Source organism: Dermacentor silvarum, chromosome 7, assembly GCF_013339745.2.
Source record: "Dermacentor silvarum isolate Dsil-2018 chromosome 7, BIME_Dsil_1.4, whole genome shotgun sequence".
Taxonomy (NCBI): Eukaryota; Metazoa; Arthropoda; class Arachnida; order Ixodida; family Ixodidae; genus Dermacentor; species Dermacentor silvarum.
The window spans coordinates 179,069,350-179,083,717 of record NC_051160.1 but is presented as its reverse complement, the minus strand read 5'-3'; the positions used below and the strand labels follow the sequence as shown (position 1 = coordinate 179,083,717).

Genomic DNA, 14,368 nt, shown 5'->3' with positions numbered 1-14,368 from the left:
CAATTCCACATGCGATATCTTATTCAGTATACATTGACGATGTGCAAATAGGTTTCAAATCGTGTAATCTCTCAATCTGCGAGCGACAGGTTCAGCTTGGCCTGAACAGGGTTTCTAAATGGGCGAATGAAAATGGGTTCAAGTTAAATCCGCAGAAAAGCTCCTGCGTCATTTTTACTAGGAGGAGAGGCTTGACCCCAGACGTTAATATTGAACTCGATGGACAACGTATACCTCTGCACTCAGAGCACAAATTTTTGGGTGTCATACTTGACTCCAAACTATCTTTCATGCCCCACATCAAATATACGAAGAATAAATGTCTAAAGACAATGAACATTCTCAAAGTTCTTTCGCACGCAACATGGGGTAGTGATAGGAAGTGTTTGCTAAACCTGTACAAGAGCCTCATACAATCCCGTCTGGATTATGGCGCTGAGGTCTATCACTCTGCCTCACCCAGCGCGCTAAAGATACTGGACGCTGTTCACCATTTGAGGATTCGCCTGGCCACAGGCGCTTTCAGGACAAGTCCTATACCGAGTCTCTACGTGGAATCAAATGAGTGGTCACTTGAACTTCAAAGATCACATTCTAGTTTTACGTATTTCCTGAAAGTGAATTCAAATCCTGAACATCCTTGCTACGCAACTGTAAATGACATGACGTGTGCTACATTGTTTAGTAATCACCCCACATTTAGAGAACCCTTCTCTCTGCGTGTTAGGAGGCTTAGTGAGGAAATGGGTGTCTCGCTTCTAGAACACCGTCTGAAGACCCCAGCAAGGTCCTTACCGCCGTGGCACTGGGAAATCATAGAATGTGACACGTCATTTGTGCAAGTCTCAAAGCACGCTCCACAAGAACACATTCGAATGCACTTTCTAGAACTGCAAGCGAAATACTCCTGCATGGAATTTTACACGGATGCATCAAAGTCGCATGCGGGCGTGTCCTATGCAGCAGTTGGACCATCATTTTCGGAATCAGATGTTCTGCACCCTCTAACAAGCATTTTACAGCTGAGGCCTATGCATTATTGTCGGCTGTAAAACATATCATGCATATAAATTTAGAGAAGGCAATTATATTTACAGATTCATTAAGCGTAGTCAAGGCTTTAATGTCGCTACAAAAGCACAGAAATCCTGTAGTAAATGAACTCTATTCGCTTCTGTGCACTAGTTATGCTGCTGAACAGCGTATCATAATATGCTGGGTTCCTGGCCACAGAGGTATTCAGGGGAATGTGCAGGCTGATGAACTCGCTACATCTACAGCAATGAAACCTCGCAACGCTCCTATGGCTGTCACAGCTATAGATTTGAAACCTTTGTTAAAGAACCCCAGGTGGTCAAAATTAATCCGGAGCCCTCCACTACGGCGTGCCTCATAATCAGAACTGGTTTTGGCACGTAAAACCCCAGAATGAAGATGAAGATTTGAAACCTTTCCTGCGGAGAAAACTAAGAAGCTATTGGTAACACCTCTGGGATGCTGAAACATCTAATAAGGTTCACCTAATTAAAGCTCAATTAGGGTTTTGGCCATCAACAACGAAATCACGGGCAGCCGATGTCCTCTTAACTAGGTTGAGAATCGGACACACGTATGGCACACACAACCACTTGTTGACCGGCGAGGAACCTCCAATCTGTGGGAAATGTAGTGAGAGGTTGACCGTCATTCATGTACTACTGGAGTGTCGGGAAGCAGATGCTGAAAGGAAAAAACGCTTCCCCCTAGCTTACAGACATTTTCCTCTGCATCCAGCAATGTTTCTTGGTAAGGAACCACTGTTCAACATGAAAACAGTATTAGATTTTTTCAATGAAGTCCCCTTGCTACACGTTATCAGTCCCAAGAACACGTAGCGCGGCCTCTCTTGCGAAGCCGCTGCTGTGATGGTAGCGTTTAAGTACAGCGCACGCCTCCAGGCCCTTACTCTCTAAGGGCCCTGATGAGGCAGTAGTGCTAGTGATAGCCATATATTTTAGAGTATCACCTCTTCAAAGCATATACTTTATTTTCCTTCAACATATCAGTGTACGCCTCATACATCACTGCCATAATTTTATTTAAACGTATATTTTACGCATTTTACAGCGAATGATCTTAGGCCACTTTACAGCCGCATTACATATACCCCTTGACATTGACCACTACATCGAATACATCATACCATTGTCTGGCGCTCTTTGGCCTTCTGTGGCCCTTGCGTCATTAAACCACACTAATCATCATCATCAGAAAACCTGGTACGCTAGGTAATTGAACAGATTTGACTAGTCTTATGAAAACGTTTTCAAGACGTATTCACCCCTCCTTTTTAAGCTGTCATGCCTGCAACGTTTTTAAAGCGTCGATTTTGGTCAAAAATCTGTTTTAGATGTTGAATCTATTAATACGACGTTTTGAAGACTTTGTGTGCTACCTGGGTTTCTGCGCCGCCGCGGCAGGAATCGCGACGCGAGCGTTTTCGCTTGCATGTGAAACAGGCTTAAGTCGAAAATGAAGTCTCTTCTCTCATCACTCGCCTTCAACTGAGTTATGCTTTGTGCTTGTTTAATTTTTGCTGAGAAAAAAATCGACCAGGTCGGTACTGTCATCGATTGCGTATCCAGGAAACGAGTTTACAAGTGCCATAATACTTCTAGATACAAAACCGGCGGTGCCACTCGTATCCCTCACTCGTATCTTCGTTGTGTCCATCGGTACCCGGTTGTCACGCTTTACTTGCGCTGCCCATTTTTTTCTTCGTTCAACGTCGCGGGGTTAACAAAATACCCGCGGCTCTTTTGCAGTCGATCCAGTGCACAGAGCGAGACAACAGCCCGTCATGTTTCGTTAACAAGCTTGAACATCACATGTCCCGGGACTACACAAAACACGAGCTCTCACACCACAACGCCACAAAGAAAGCAAATGGAGTGCGTGTCCGTTCAGCTCGACAGCTGGTGCGAAAGAACCATCATGGCGCCAAAAAGCCAGGGCGGCGGCACCGGGCGGTTCAAAGGCTGTCCCCACCCTGAAAAGCGGCGCTGGCATCGAGGCGCCCTAGCATGCTCGGTCTTGCGGCACCGAATGAGGGTAAACCGGTGGCGCATTGTTCTCTATGCCGCCAGCCGTCGCTGTGTGACGCCGGTTGGCGCCGACGCCGAAAATCCGTCAAATATTTCTTCCTTGTGGTTGCGCCATAATCCGCCAGGGCAGGGCGCATGCGCTGTCGGGCCACGAAAAAAGGCGGATTAGCGCTCCCGGCAGTGAAGGCCTCACGACTTCCTTCGCAGCACGGCCGCAACGCGCATCTTCATCCTACACATGTTTTTCACTACCGCGCGCACATGCCAATTATTTTTTTTTTTTGCCAGTGAGCTGGTCGCCAACAGATCGTCTGACCATCACGATGTAGCTGACCCTCAAGGATGTCAAGGATTCATCCTTGACAGCTTCCGCCAAGTTTGTGACATGCACAAGCAGCCATTGCACTAAGTCGACAAAACTACTATTTTCCGCAACCGCCGCCACTATCGACATGATCATGGATGGTTACCATGGAGTGCTGAAATCACGCAGCTGATGTGCGCAGCAAAGTCAAAACAGAACTAGTGTTTGCTGCAACCGCTGTGGACGAAGCCATGGTCGCTATTGACACGATCGAGGATTGCGACTACGCATTTATGAAGGCCTGCTGCCAACACGGTGTTTAGCGTGGTGGTAAATGCAAGGATGAAGACTTAAATTCAAAAGTAAGCATGCAGTACTCCTGTCGTTCATGGACGAGTTCCGCTGGTTGGCTATTCTCACTGGGGCGCACAGTAACAATCTAAGAATGCGTCAACATTCATTGGTTATTGGGCACTAAAGCGGCACCTACCTTAGGCCCCCACCCCTCTCCCCCTGGGCTACGCAGTCGGTTGCTTCGCTCTCCTTAGCAGGAGCCCTCCGTATCACGTGTGGTAGTGATGCATAGGACAAGAGAACAAGTACGGCAGAAGTGAAACAAGAAAAATAGTAATGCAGCAATGTTTAAAAAAAGAAAACTTTTCCACGACACAATTTGAACCGTGGACCCCCCAATCATGAGCCCAACGAGTTTCCGTAGCACTATGTAAGGAGACTGAAATCTCTGCATTACACTGGTTCTGCTGTGGCTGCTGTTACCCCGTCATTATAGTGTTATGGCCTCATGTATAGTGAAGGGCCCAGTCGCTATAGTGAGTTCCTATAAATAAACAGATAAATTTGAATAAATAAATGGCAACCACTACCTCAATGGATAATGCCTTATATACATCATTGATATTCTTCAGGTGGTCTGAGGTCCAGTTAAGGTAGTAAATCGCTTTTCCTAAATTTTAATAAACGTTTTAACAACGATAAATCTTTTACAATATGTTATGCTTGATGTGAATTGAAGACAGCTGTCATTATCAAACATATGCCTTGAGTGGAGCTCAAAAATCCTTGACCTTGTTATAGCGTACTAGAATATGAGGTATTGTGTTCAGGGAGGACTCAAGGTTGCCGCACTTGATGTCGAAAGTTGCGAGATGGCGCCTCCAGAGCATGGGCTGTAGCATCATGCACCGGCCACTTCCAATGCTCTACGGCGCATTGTATACATCAAGTTTAATAATCTGCTTTTTAATTGCCAACACGTCAATGGCAAGCACTCTGAGTGTGTGTGGTTGTACATGCATGAGAAACAAAGCAAAATGCAATAAAGCAGCCACGCACGGCCTGAAAGAAAGAGCAGCGACTAGCAGATAACAGCGAAACAGATTCCAGGCTGCGGAAACAAAACTCTGTGCAATTTCTCTAGGACTAGCTCACTGAATGCAAACAAAATTTCGGGAGATCGATGGAAGCAAGCAGAGTCTATAAACCCTGAAGGTCCTCGTTAAATTACTGGTAGAATCGATCACTGCCCTGCACCCTGCCGCAGCTCCGATTTTCTTTCGTTACGAACGTGGCTCCGTTCTTGCTTCTTTGTGCGCACACACAAGAAAATTACACTGGGCACCGCTGCCGGAGATTTAGAGATAATTTATTAACATATAACGAGATTACTAAACACTACTATCTAGGAAGCAGACAATTTCTATTGCCACATTCAAAGCTGAACAGGGCTCAGGCAGTTTCACTAAGACTATTACAAACAGGAACTTATCCCACGCCGTACCACCTTGATAAAATTTATCCAGAAAGGGAGGTCAAGAAAGATTGTCATGCGTGCAATGGCATCATTGGGATCAGACACATGCTCGCAGGATGCCCTGTGACTCTCACCAACCCTGAAGAAGAATGGCTCCATTGGAAGAAAATGCTACAGAGTTCATCTTTTCAAGATCAGCTACGGGCTGTCCAGAGGGCCCACAATGTCACTGAAGGGCTGGGCCTAACGGTGCCTTCGTGGGTGCGGCCTGCCTCGGCTTGAAATAGTCGAGCCTCAGGACTTTTGTAAATAAAAAGTTTTCACACACACACACACCGCTGCCGGACTGTATGAGCAAACTGATAATTTACATATGTGTGTGCATACTGCAGTGAGCAGAAAAACTGACCTCAATATCGTGACCATTCCGAAGATTTTATTAGTTCATGATCTACTAGTCGCAATGGCACCTTTATGAACACTGACTGATTTTTACGTGCAGTTTTTTTTTTTTTCCGGTTAGCCTCTCGCGACTGGTTGATACCTTTGAACAAAAATGGTCTTGTTAGCACATAAAACTTAACGACTGCTGCCGTCAGTAGGCCTGCGTGCTGGCTGCCTATGGTACAATCAAAGTGTTTTCTCGTGAGCAGGAAAATGCGCCATGCTTCAACTCGGCAGCCACAGAGGTGCGCTGAATAGGCAGCACCGGGCATACCGTCTTGTGAGAAAATCACCACTTTCTCGGATACAACGTCCTCGTTTTTGCGCATTTTAAGCTCACAGTAAACAACCCCTTCGTGGTTTGGAATGCGGTGGGAGCTCCAATAAATGGAGGGCACACAAAGCTTGAGCGAGCGTTAGGCTAAAGCTCTCTGTAGTTGTCGCCACGTCAGGTTTGTGGTCAGCAGGAATGTCCATCGACGGAGCTGAGCCAGCTGCTTCATCGTCGGCACAGCGTGTTGCTATTCTCTTGGGGGCCATAGAATCAACCACAGGGCTCTTCTAGTTACCCGGAAGCCTTGGATGCGACGCTTTCTTTGATAAATAACTAGGAGCATTGGGAAGCAGCATTGGCATGGCGTCAGCTCTAGTCTCCCTCGTGGTACGCGAACTTCTCCATTTATGCTCGAATGGCAGCTCACATACCGAGCTGGTTTTATCCAGGGTCCTGTCTTTGCGATGTAAATTCCGCTCCCAATGTTTCCTGCGTGCTTCATCTTTTGGAACAGCGAAAAGCGACGGATGCACACCGTTAGTCCAAAGATAACCTGTTTTACAACCAAGTGCAAAGCAGTACCGGTGCCTCCGACGATTCGGCATTGCTTCACTGTCAGATGGCCAGCAGCAATTATTGCATCAGAAAAGAATCGCCAGCAAAACTTTCCTTAAGTGATCGCAAACACACGCAACAGTTACTGCCCAGCAGCCTCTCGGCGCGGCCCAACCACGTCTCCAGCCCATGCTACAGCAGCGCCACCTCACGAACCCGGTTTCTTTTGTTGTGCACCGCTTCACGCCAATGCCTGACGAGTGGGGGCGCCTGAACACACTACCCTATAGGGTGCCTCGATATCCTCTTCCCCGCCGCTCCGTGAGCGGCGGGGAACACGGAGCGGCGGGGAAGAGGATATCGAGGCACTCTACTACCTCATATTCTAGTACACTATAGCCTTGTTACCGCTGCAAACATTGCAGGACATGTGAAGCGCTCGCAACTGTAGCATGCTGAATGCCTCGTCATGAGGTTGACTTTTCTGCTCCCCATGTTGTATGTCAGCGCTCTTGTATTTACAGGGTTTACAAATATTCTGAGTGTGCATGTTATACTGCAGAGGGAAGCTTTCAACATCTCTGGCTGTCTGCTGTTGGCTACCAAGACCGGCAGAATGGTACACTCAGCTACCGGCTCGATTCCAAGGTCATATTCGTTGGCTCTGACAAGCTCTTCATTGAACAGGTGAACTTCTCTTTCTTTATATGTGTGCAGCTAGAACCATAGGATAAGGAATGTCAGAGAAGTTACTGAGCCAAGTTTCAGATAGTGGAATCACGTGGAAGCATGCTTTAGAGATGCATTCAACTGAATCAGTTCGTCGTAGTGCTTCTGCAGGCTGCGAATGTTTAGATGAAGTTGTGACAGATCAGATGATGTCTTCATTTGTTGATTAAATTTCTCAACTTCAAGTAGTTCAAGAGCTATGACACTTCACAGAGTGCTTGTTTAAGTAGTGAAATTATTCAGGGACCACTTATAATGCGCAAGTCGTCACTTGTTCGTATTTTGTGCGCATAGCTTGCTTCATTCTTTCTTGCTTTGATCACGCACTGTTCAGTCCACAGGAACTGCCACTGATGATTTTTTTTTTTCAATTTCGGTGCTTCAGAGAACAGTGATTTATTTTGCGGGCTCAGGTGATCATTGAAGAACACTTGTGTGTGCTCTTCACCACTTCCAAGGTCTCTTGCGGTTAAGCGAGGCTTGCGAGCTTTCTTTTGGAATTCAGTTTCCTTATCCCGTGAAACAAATCGCACAATGACATTATTTTCTTTGGGATTTCTTGGTGTAGGCACTCTGTGTGCTGTGTCAATGTCTCCCGCTCCTATGTCACACTGAACTTTTGAACCAATGTCACTTATTAGTTCGGGAAGGTTCTCATTAAAGGCATTTGGGATTCCTTGAATTTCGACGTTTAAGCGTGTGTATTGCTCTAATTGAGACAATTCTCATGTCAGAATTGCATTCGCACTTTTTAGGTCGTCATTTGCTTTTGATAAAAAGGCATTCTCGGCGTGCATCTTGTCTTTTTCAGTCTTTATCACGTCGGACTTACGACCTTCAAATCTGAAGGTCGTAAGTTCGATTCCTACTCCAGTCCATCACATTTTCAGGCATGGAGTGGTGCCTGACACCGGCAAGAAAAAAATATATTGCCAAGAGCTAGTGGGGCTATACTAGTTCAGGTGCAACCAAACTCGTAAGGCCCACTAAGCTTCATCAAAGTCACTCCCTCACCAGAACAGGAATTGGCCTCCCTGGTGCAGTATTTGGCCACTACCTCCCTCATGACTCCGACAATTAAGCAGGCGCAAGTTGGAATACGCTAGCGCAAGACAGGGGTAATTGGAGATCGCAGGGAGAGGCCTTCGTCCTGCAGTGGACATAAAATATAGGCTGATGATGATGATGGTGACTCTCTGCTCAAGAAGTTTATGCTGGCAAGTGCGTCATTAAGTTCTGTGCAGCATGTTGTCACTTCTTAAGCACTGAGCAAGAACTTTGCAGCAAAATCATTTGTTAGTGCTGTCAGTTTTTCTTCGAACCATGTTTTCATGTATGTAATTTCTTTTTCTAACTCTTCATTCGTTGTCATTTCGACGGTACACTGAGCGATCCGCAATGGCTTTCGAAAGATCTACGATAGTAGAAGAGACTACAAAGCACTTTACCTGCACAAGGGTATAAGCGATGTGTAAGCCTTTACGACGATCTGCTTGCTGCCTTGTGGATCGCTCAAGTGACGATTGGACTGGTCCGGTTGCCCTTTTGTAGCTTCTGTGGCTGGGCCGGATGTGATGACTGCATGTGTAATGCTACTGTCAGATAAGTCGATCACTTGGGTATAATCGCGTGCACTGCGACGGGATGACCACTGGAGGGCAGTACTTGTAGTTATCTGTACAAGAGTAAAAGTGACGTGTAAGCCTTTACGACGATCTGCTTGCTGCCTTGTGGATCGCTCAAGTGACGATTGGACTGGTCTGGTTGCCCTTTTGTAGCTTCTGTGGCTGGGCCGGATGTGATGACTGCATGTGTAATGCTACTGTCAGATAAGTCGATCACTTGGATATAATCGCGTGCACTGCGACGGGATGACCACTGGAGGGCAGTGCTCGTAGTTATCTGCACAAGAGTAAAAGCGACGTGTAAGCCTTTACGACGATCTGCTTGCTGCCTTGCGGATCGCTCGAGTCAAAGTATCACAATGCAATGCTTCTGGGGTTGGGTGCAATCACTTTTGTTGATATATTTTCATCAGACCCTAATTGGCTTAGGGCAATACTTCACACCAATAATGCGTCACCTTGGATGATACCTCATAAGAAATTTAAAGTATCTCATGATGTGATCAAACGAGAACATTACCCCCTGTTTTAGAAGTGTTAACATACTGGTTGCGCCAGAAAGTGCAAAATGATTTGTCGAGGTTTCAAGTTCATCAGTGCATCTATACCTCAGGTAATTCTGAGCATCTGTATTGACTAGCAGTTCATAAGCCACTACACACAAAAAACAGTATTCAAGTAATGGTCCACCAAGCGAAAGGTGAAACATGGCAGCCTAGTCAGAGGACCAAGAAAAATAAGTTGCTAAATTCTGATGACACCTCTGATTGATATTATTGAAATAGATGACAAAAGAACAGCACAGGTAAAATTAAAGTTATGACAAATTATTGCAAAGCAGTTCTGCACACTCCTGGAACCCGCAGCATCATGCCTGTTCTACATGCACATGTGACAACACAATCTCAGACACATGCGCCATCACACAACATTGTGCAATCCCCTCAGAGTAAGGTTAAATAACACTCTGCACAACAAACCTACAATGATTCATTCGGCAGGTGCCAGCCAAGTGCTGATGGTGGTAGAGCCAAATTGAAGTTTGTTCTTGTATGGAAGCTTGGGCCCATGTTTTATCAATCCAAGCAGCAAAGCATACATCCTGCAGCACACAGAAAGATTTGAAATTAGATTCCTTGGTGATGCTGTACAGTAAATTCCTGTAAAGAAACTAAATCACACAGAAAACCTTTTAGAATACAGAACTCATCACATACTGGCTTGAACACATTTGTGCATTGTGGAAGCAAGGTGCAACATAAACTGTTGTATACCAAAGTTTCACTCATCTATGAAATACTGGTGAATGATGACACGACAGAGTTAATTTGTGAGTTCTTACATAGTATTGACTACCTACAGTTAAGTTTTGGAAAGCTTAGGGAAACTAAGTACATAGTAGCAGAAGTAAACTGTGTAAACTGGTGCTGAGGAACAGAATAATAGTGGCAGCTGATAAGGGACCAGTGCAAACAATTTTTAAAAAATGCCCGTTTGCTAAATGCTAGATATTTTACGTGAAGTGCTCCCTGGTCTTAACCCATATACGAAGCACTGTGAAGATTAGAGAGGGTAACGTACATTGGCTTTCACTGATCATAATGATGAGGTCCCGCCATTCAGCTAACACCAAGAGACAAGATGTCCAGCCGTCTATACAGTGAAAAGAACAAAATAAGAGAGTATCAGGTCAGTTGAAGGATAGATATGCAATTACAAATGAGGTGAACCACAGTTATTCATTTATAAACGACAAGCAGTCGTGATTGCACTCCCAGGTAAAGCACATACTAGGCTACAAGTTTTGTAGCTTATTTTTAACAAAACACCAGTGAAATTTTTACATTTTACATTTTTTACAGCCAACTGCATTTACATTGTAGAAAACAAGTAAGCATTGCAGTGGGAATGCTACAAGGTGTATAGTGACACATGCGTGCGCGCACGCACAAAGCTGTAACATACACATGCAAGAACAAAAGGAAACAAGATAGGGTGAGTACAGTCTGGCTCGTGATTATGAGCAGAGTGTCCTCTCTGAATGCACTCCCTTCAGTTGTTTCATGCTACATTAACCATAAAGACTATAAACAAGCAGAACCTTCGTATAAAAATAAGGGAGTGGATATTGTGCCAGCAGCCGTCATTTTACCGTCCCCGGATAATATGCCGGCACTGTCGTCCAATTGGCTGTCGTGACTGCAGGACCACAGCCAAAAATTTATTTATTCCTTATAGTAAGTTCCCATAATTAAAAGTAATTGTTTTTTTCATACCAGCAATTATTTAAAATGTTGTGAGCTAAAATGGCACCATTGGCTGGCTCCCATAAAATTAGTGCCATCCACCCGGACCGGAGCTTGCGTGCGGCACTGCGGCTGCACGCCATTCCGTGCCGTTCCTCCATGCGTGCGTGAGGCGTGAACGTGTTGTTCTTACGTGCGTACGCTTTCCACGTGGTGGTGGTCAGGCGCACGCGTTAACGCACATTGTCGGAAATGTTGGAGAGTGTGATGTGGACAATGTCAGACGACGATTCCGTAGAGACGTCGCCGTTGGTAGGTCAGGAAGAACTCTCGTCATCGACTCAACGGAAAGCACCTTCGTCGGCATCGAGCGGGCTCCCGGTTTCCTCGGAACTGACTTTTCGCTTGGGCAACCAATTTTCAAGTTTTGCTGAACTCGAAGATAAGATCACGGCGTATAGTTCTGCTCACTTTGTACAGCTGTGGAAGAGAGATACGCGCACAATTGGAGGCCGCAAAAAAGCGAGTCGGGAAGATAGCCAACAAGATGTCGGACGTGCTGAAATATCACAGCGTCAAGTACTGCTGCGTTCACGGAGGAAAAAAGTTCACGACAAAAGCGTCGACATGAACTTCTTCGTAAGTAAACAAGTTTTCATAACTCTGCCTCCGCGTACGTGGAAATGTGCAGCCCCTTTTCGGTTCGTTCTGCACGCGCACTGAACCAGCATTAAACCTCCATTAATTAGCAGGGTGAATCTAACGTCCCAACGCGGTTTTACACAAGGCTTTTCGTTCGCGATTGGATTTTTTGTGGAAGCTGCAGTCGCAATCGGTGAATTCTATCCCTATCGGGCTTGATAGCGATCGAAAGTTCCTTATTGTTAAGTCTGTAGCGAGCCTAAAATGCAGTTGTAAAATTTCTGGAAAACGAGCCGAGAATTTTGTGGCCGAGCTAGTTGGTTGTTCGTGATACTCCTATTTATAACACGTAAGGACAGAGAGGGACAAAGACAAGCGCTTGGCTTCGCCCCTTCTGTTCTTGTCCAGTTACGCGCTGTAATCAGAGTTTCTGAGAATTCACTTTTTGTATCCACTTTGTAAGCCACATTGCTGCCATGGCGCAGCTGTTTAGCATCCTCAAAGCAAATTTCATCTCATTGCAGGACCCCCAAACAAGACTGTGGATTTCACATATACTTCGTGGCCACCCAAGATGGTAGCAGTCTCGAGGTCCGAAGCATGTCGCTTCAACACAGCAACCATGCAGCCTCAGAGCCACTTTTCAGACATCTGCCTCAGCAACGAAGACTGCCACCTGAGCTGCAAGATGAGGACATGTCTATGCTACGTCTTCGTCCCGACAAGAAGCTGCTGAGGGAGCACTTGGAAAGTTGTTCAAGCAAGGTTGTGACACTGCGGGACCTTTCAAACCTTGCAGCCAAAAGCAAGAAGGACAACCGGCGGAATGATCTGCAAGCCACAGTGAAGCTGTTGCAAGATAATTATAAAGCCACAGTCAGGCTACTAACTGATGAAAACAATGAACTGAGGGCAATGTTTTTTCAAGATAAAACAATGAAAAGATCCTTTGGGGATTACCCTGAAATCATCTTCATTGATGCAACGTAAACTTCTTGAGACACGGATGTCATGTTTTCTAGTAGTAGTAGAAGATGGAAATGGCGAAAGTGAAGTAGTTGCAGTTGGGTTGTTTGGAAGTGAAGATGGTGACACCCTCCGCTGGTTCTTCAATGTGTTTAAGGAATTAAACAAGAGCTGGGCTCCGCTGGTTCTTCAATGTGTTTAAGGAATTAAACAAGAGCTGGGCTGCCGTCAGAATAGTAAAGCTGACAAAGATTTAAAGGAGAGGCAAGTCGTAACCGAGCTTCTTCCACAGGCTTCTCTGCACATCTGTGCATTCCACACTTTGCAAACATTCCGCCGTGAAATTAGCATTCAGAAGCTTGGGATATCGAAACCTGAGCAAGAGACTGCATTGGATCTTCTGCAGCGTATGGTGTACTCTCCGAATGAAGATGAATATCTACGCCTCTACAAAGTTCTCAAGTCATCTTCACCGAAGCAGGTCTTGGACTACTTCGAACTGAATTGGCACAGCATCCACCATGAATGGGTTATGGGACTAAAGTGGTCCTGCAGCAATTTTCTAAACTCTACAAATAATCGAGCTGAGAGTCTTAATGCTAAATTGAAAAGCATTGTCGTCAGGTATAGTTCTTTAGAAAATTTTGTTACCTATTTCTTTTGCTTGATATATAAATCGAGGAAAGAACGTAGTCATAATGCTGCTACACTGCTCCAAAAAAAAGGGTACTGAAAACAACCGATAAAGATTGTATTGCAAGTTGTTGACACCTTATGCTTTTCGACATGTGAAGCGTCAGCTGGACCTCTCCATTAAAATTACTGTAGATGCAAGCAATGGTGCTCTGGCGACAGGTGGCTGTGCCTTCAGCGTGGCTATGCTACTTCCATGCTGCCACATACTTGCTGCACGACATCATCTAGGACTGAGCAAGTTTGACACTAGCCTCTGTGCGCCACGGTGGTCGCTTGAGCACTACACGGAAAACCGTGAAATGCTGTTCATGCAAGAGAGCAGGCAACCAGATCCAGTGCATGTTGACAGAACAGAACACCAGCCAGCCTTGTCAAGCCACCAAAAATTCCGCAAGGCCTCAGTACTCGTGGGGAGAATTGCTGGTGTTCTTTCAGAAGTGTCCACAGCAAAGTTTCGTAAAAGAATCGTAGTACTTGAAACCCTTCTGGAGCACTGGGTGAACGATGAGGAGGTGCACCTGGCTGCAGAAGTGCGTCCACTAGTCCCACGAGAGAAAGTTGGTAATGCCACAGGGAGCAGCGATAGTGGCGCACTCTGTGCTTTCATGCCAGTTGGATCCAAAGAGGCTGCCAAAATTCCATGCAGTACTTTGCCACGCAACAGTGCTGAGGCCTGTGCTTCTGCACAAGGTCCTGAAATCGTATTATCACGAGCACACACCGCTATACCTCCTACAACACACCAAATGTCTGACAGCATGCAACCAACTGAAGCTACAAATTGTTCGGACTGTTCAAACCCATCGCCTGCTGTCCTCTCCACTGCTGACGTGAAAGGCATTAAGCTGGCCCAACCTATGCGGAAATGTGGACGCCCAAAAGGACACACACTAACTGTGATAGGAATACCCAGAAAACGGAAGCAAAATGCGGAACAAGGGCCTTTCAGATCCCTCCCAATTTCAGAGAAGAACGCTGTCGACTTGGTTGGTGGGATCGACAGCTGCAGCTAGTGCTCTAAATGGGAGGCTCC

The 14,368-nt window shown here is 45.8% G+C and overlaps 1 protein-coding gene across 1 annotated transcript in view; it reads left to right on the top strand.

Moving 5' to 3' along the window:
• LOC119459367 (trafficking protein particle complex subunit 9-like) overlaps positions 1–14,368 on the top strand; it is a gene marked incomplete at its 5' end in the record, with an annotated part of 439,675 nt that overhangs the window by 408,043 nt on the left and 17,264 nt on the right. The window contains one exon of the mRNA XM_049671685.1: positions 6,994–7,118. Coding sequence (XP_049527642.1) covers positions 6,994–7,118 — 125 coding nt within the window. The remainder of the gene's footprint in view (positions 1–6,993; positions 7,119–14,368) is intronic.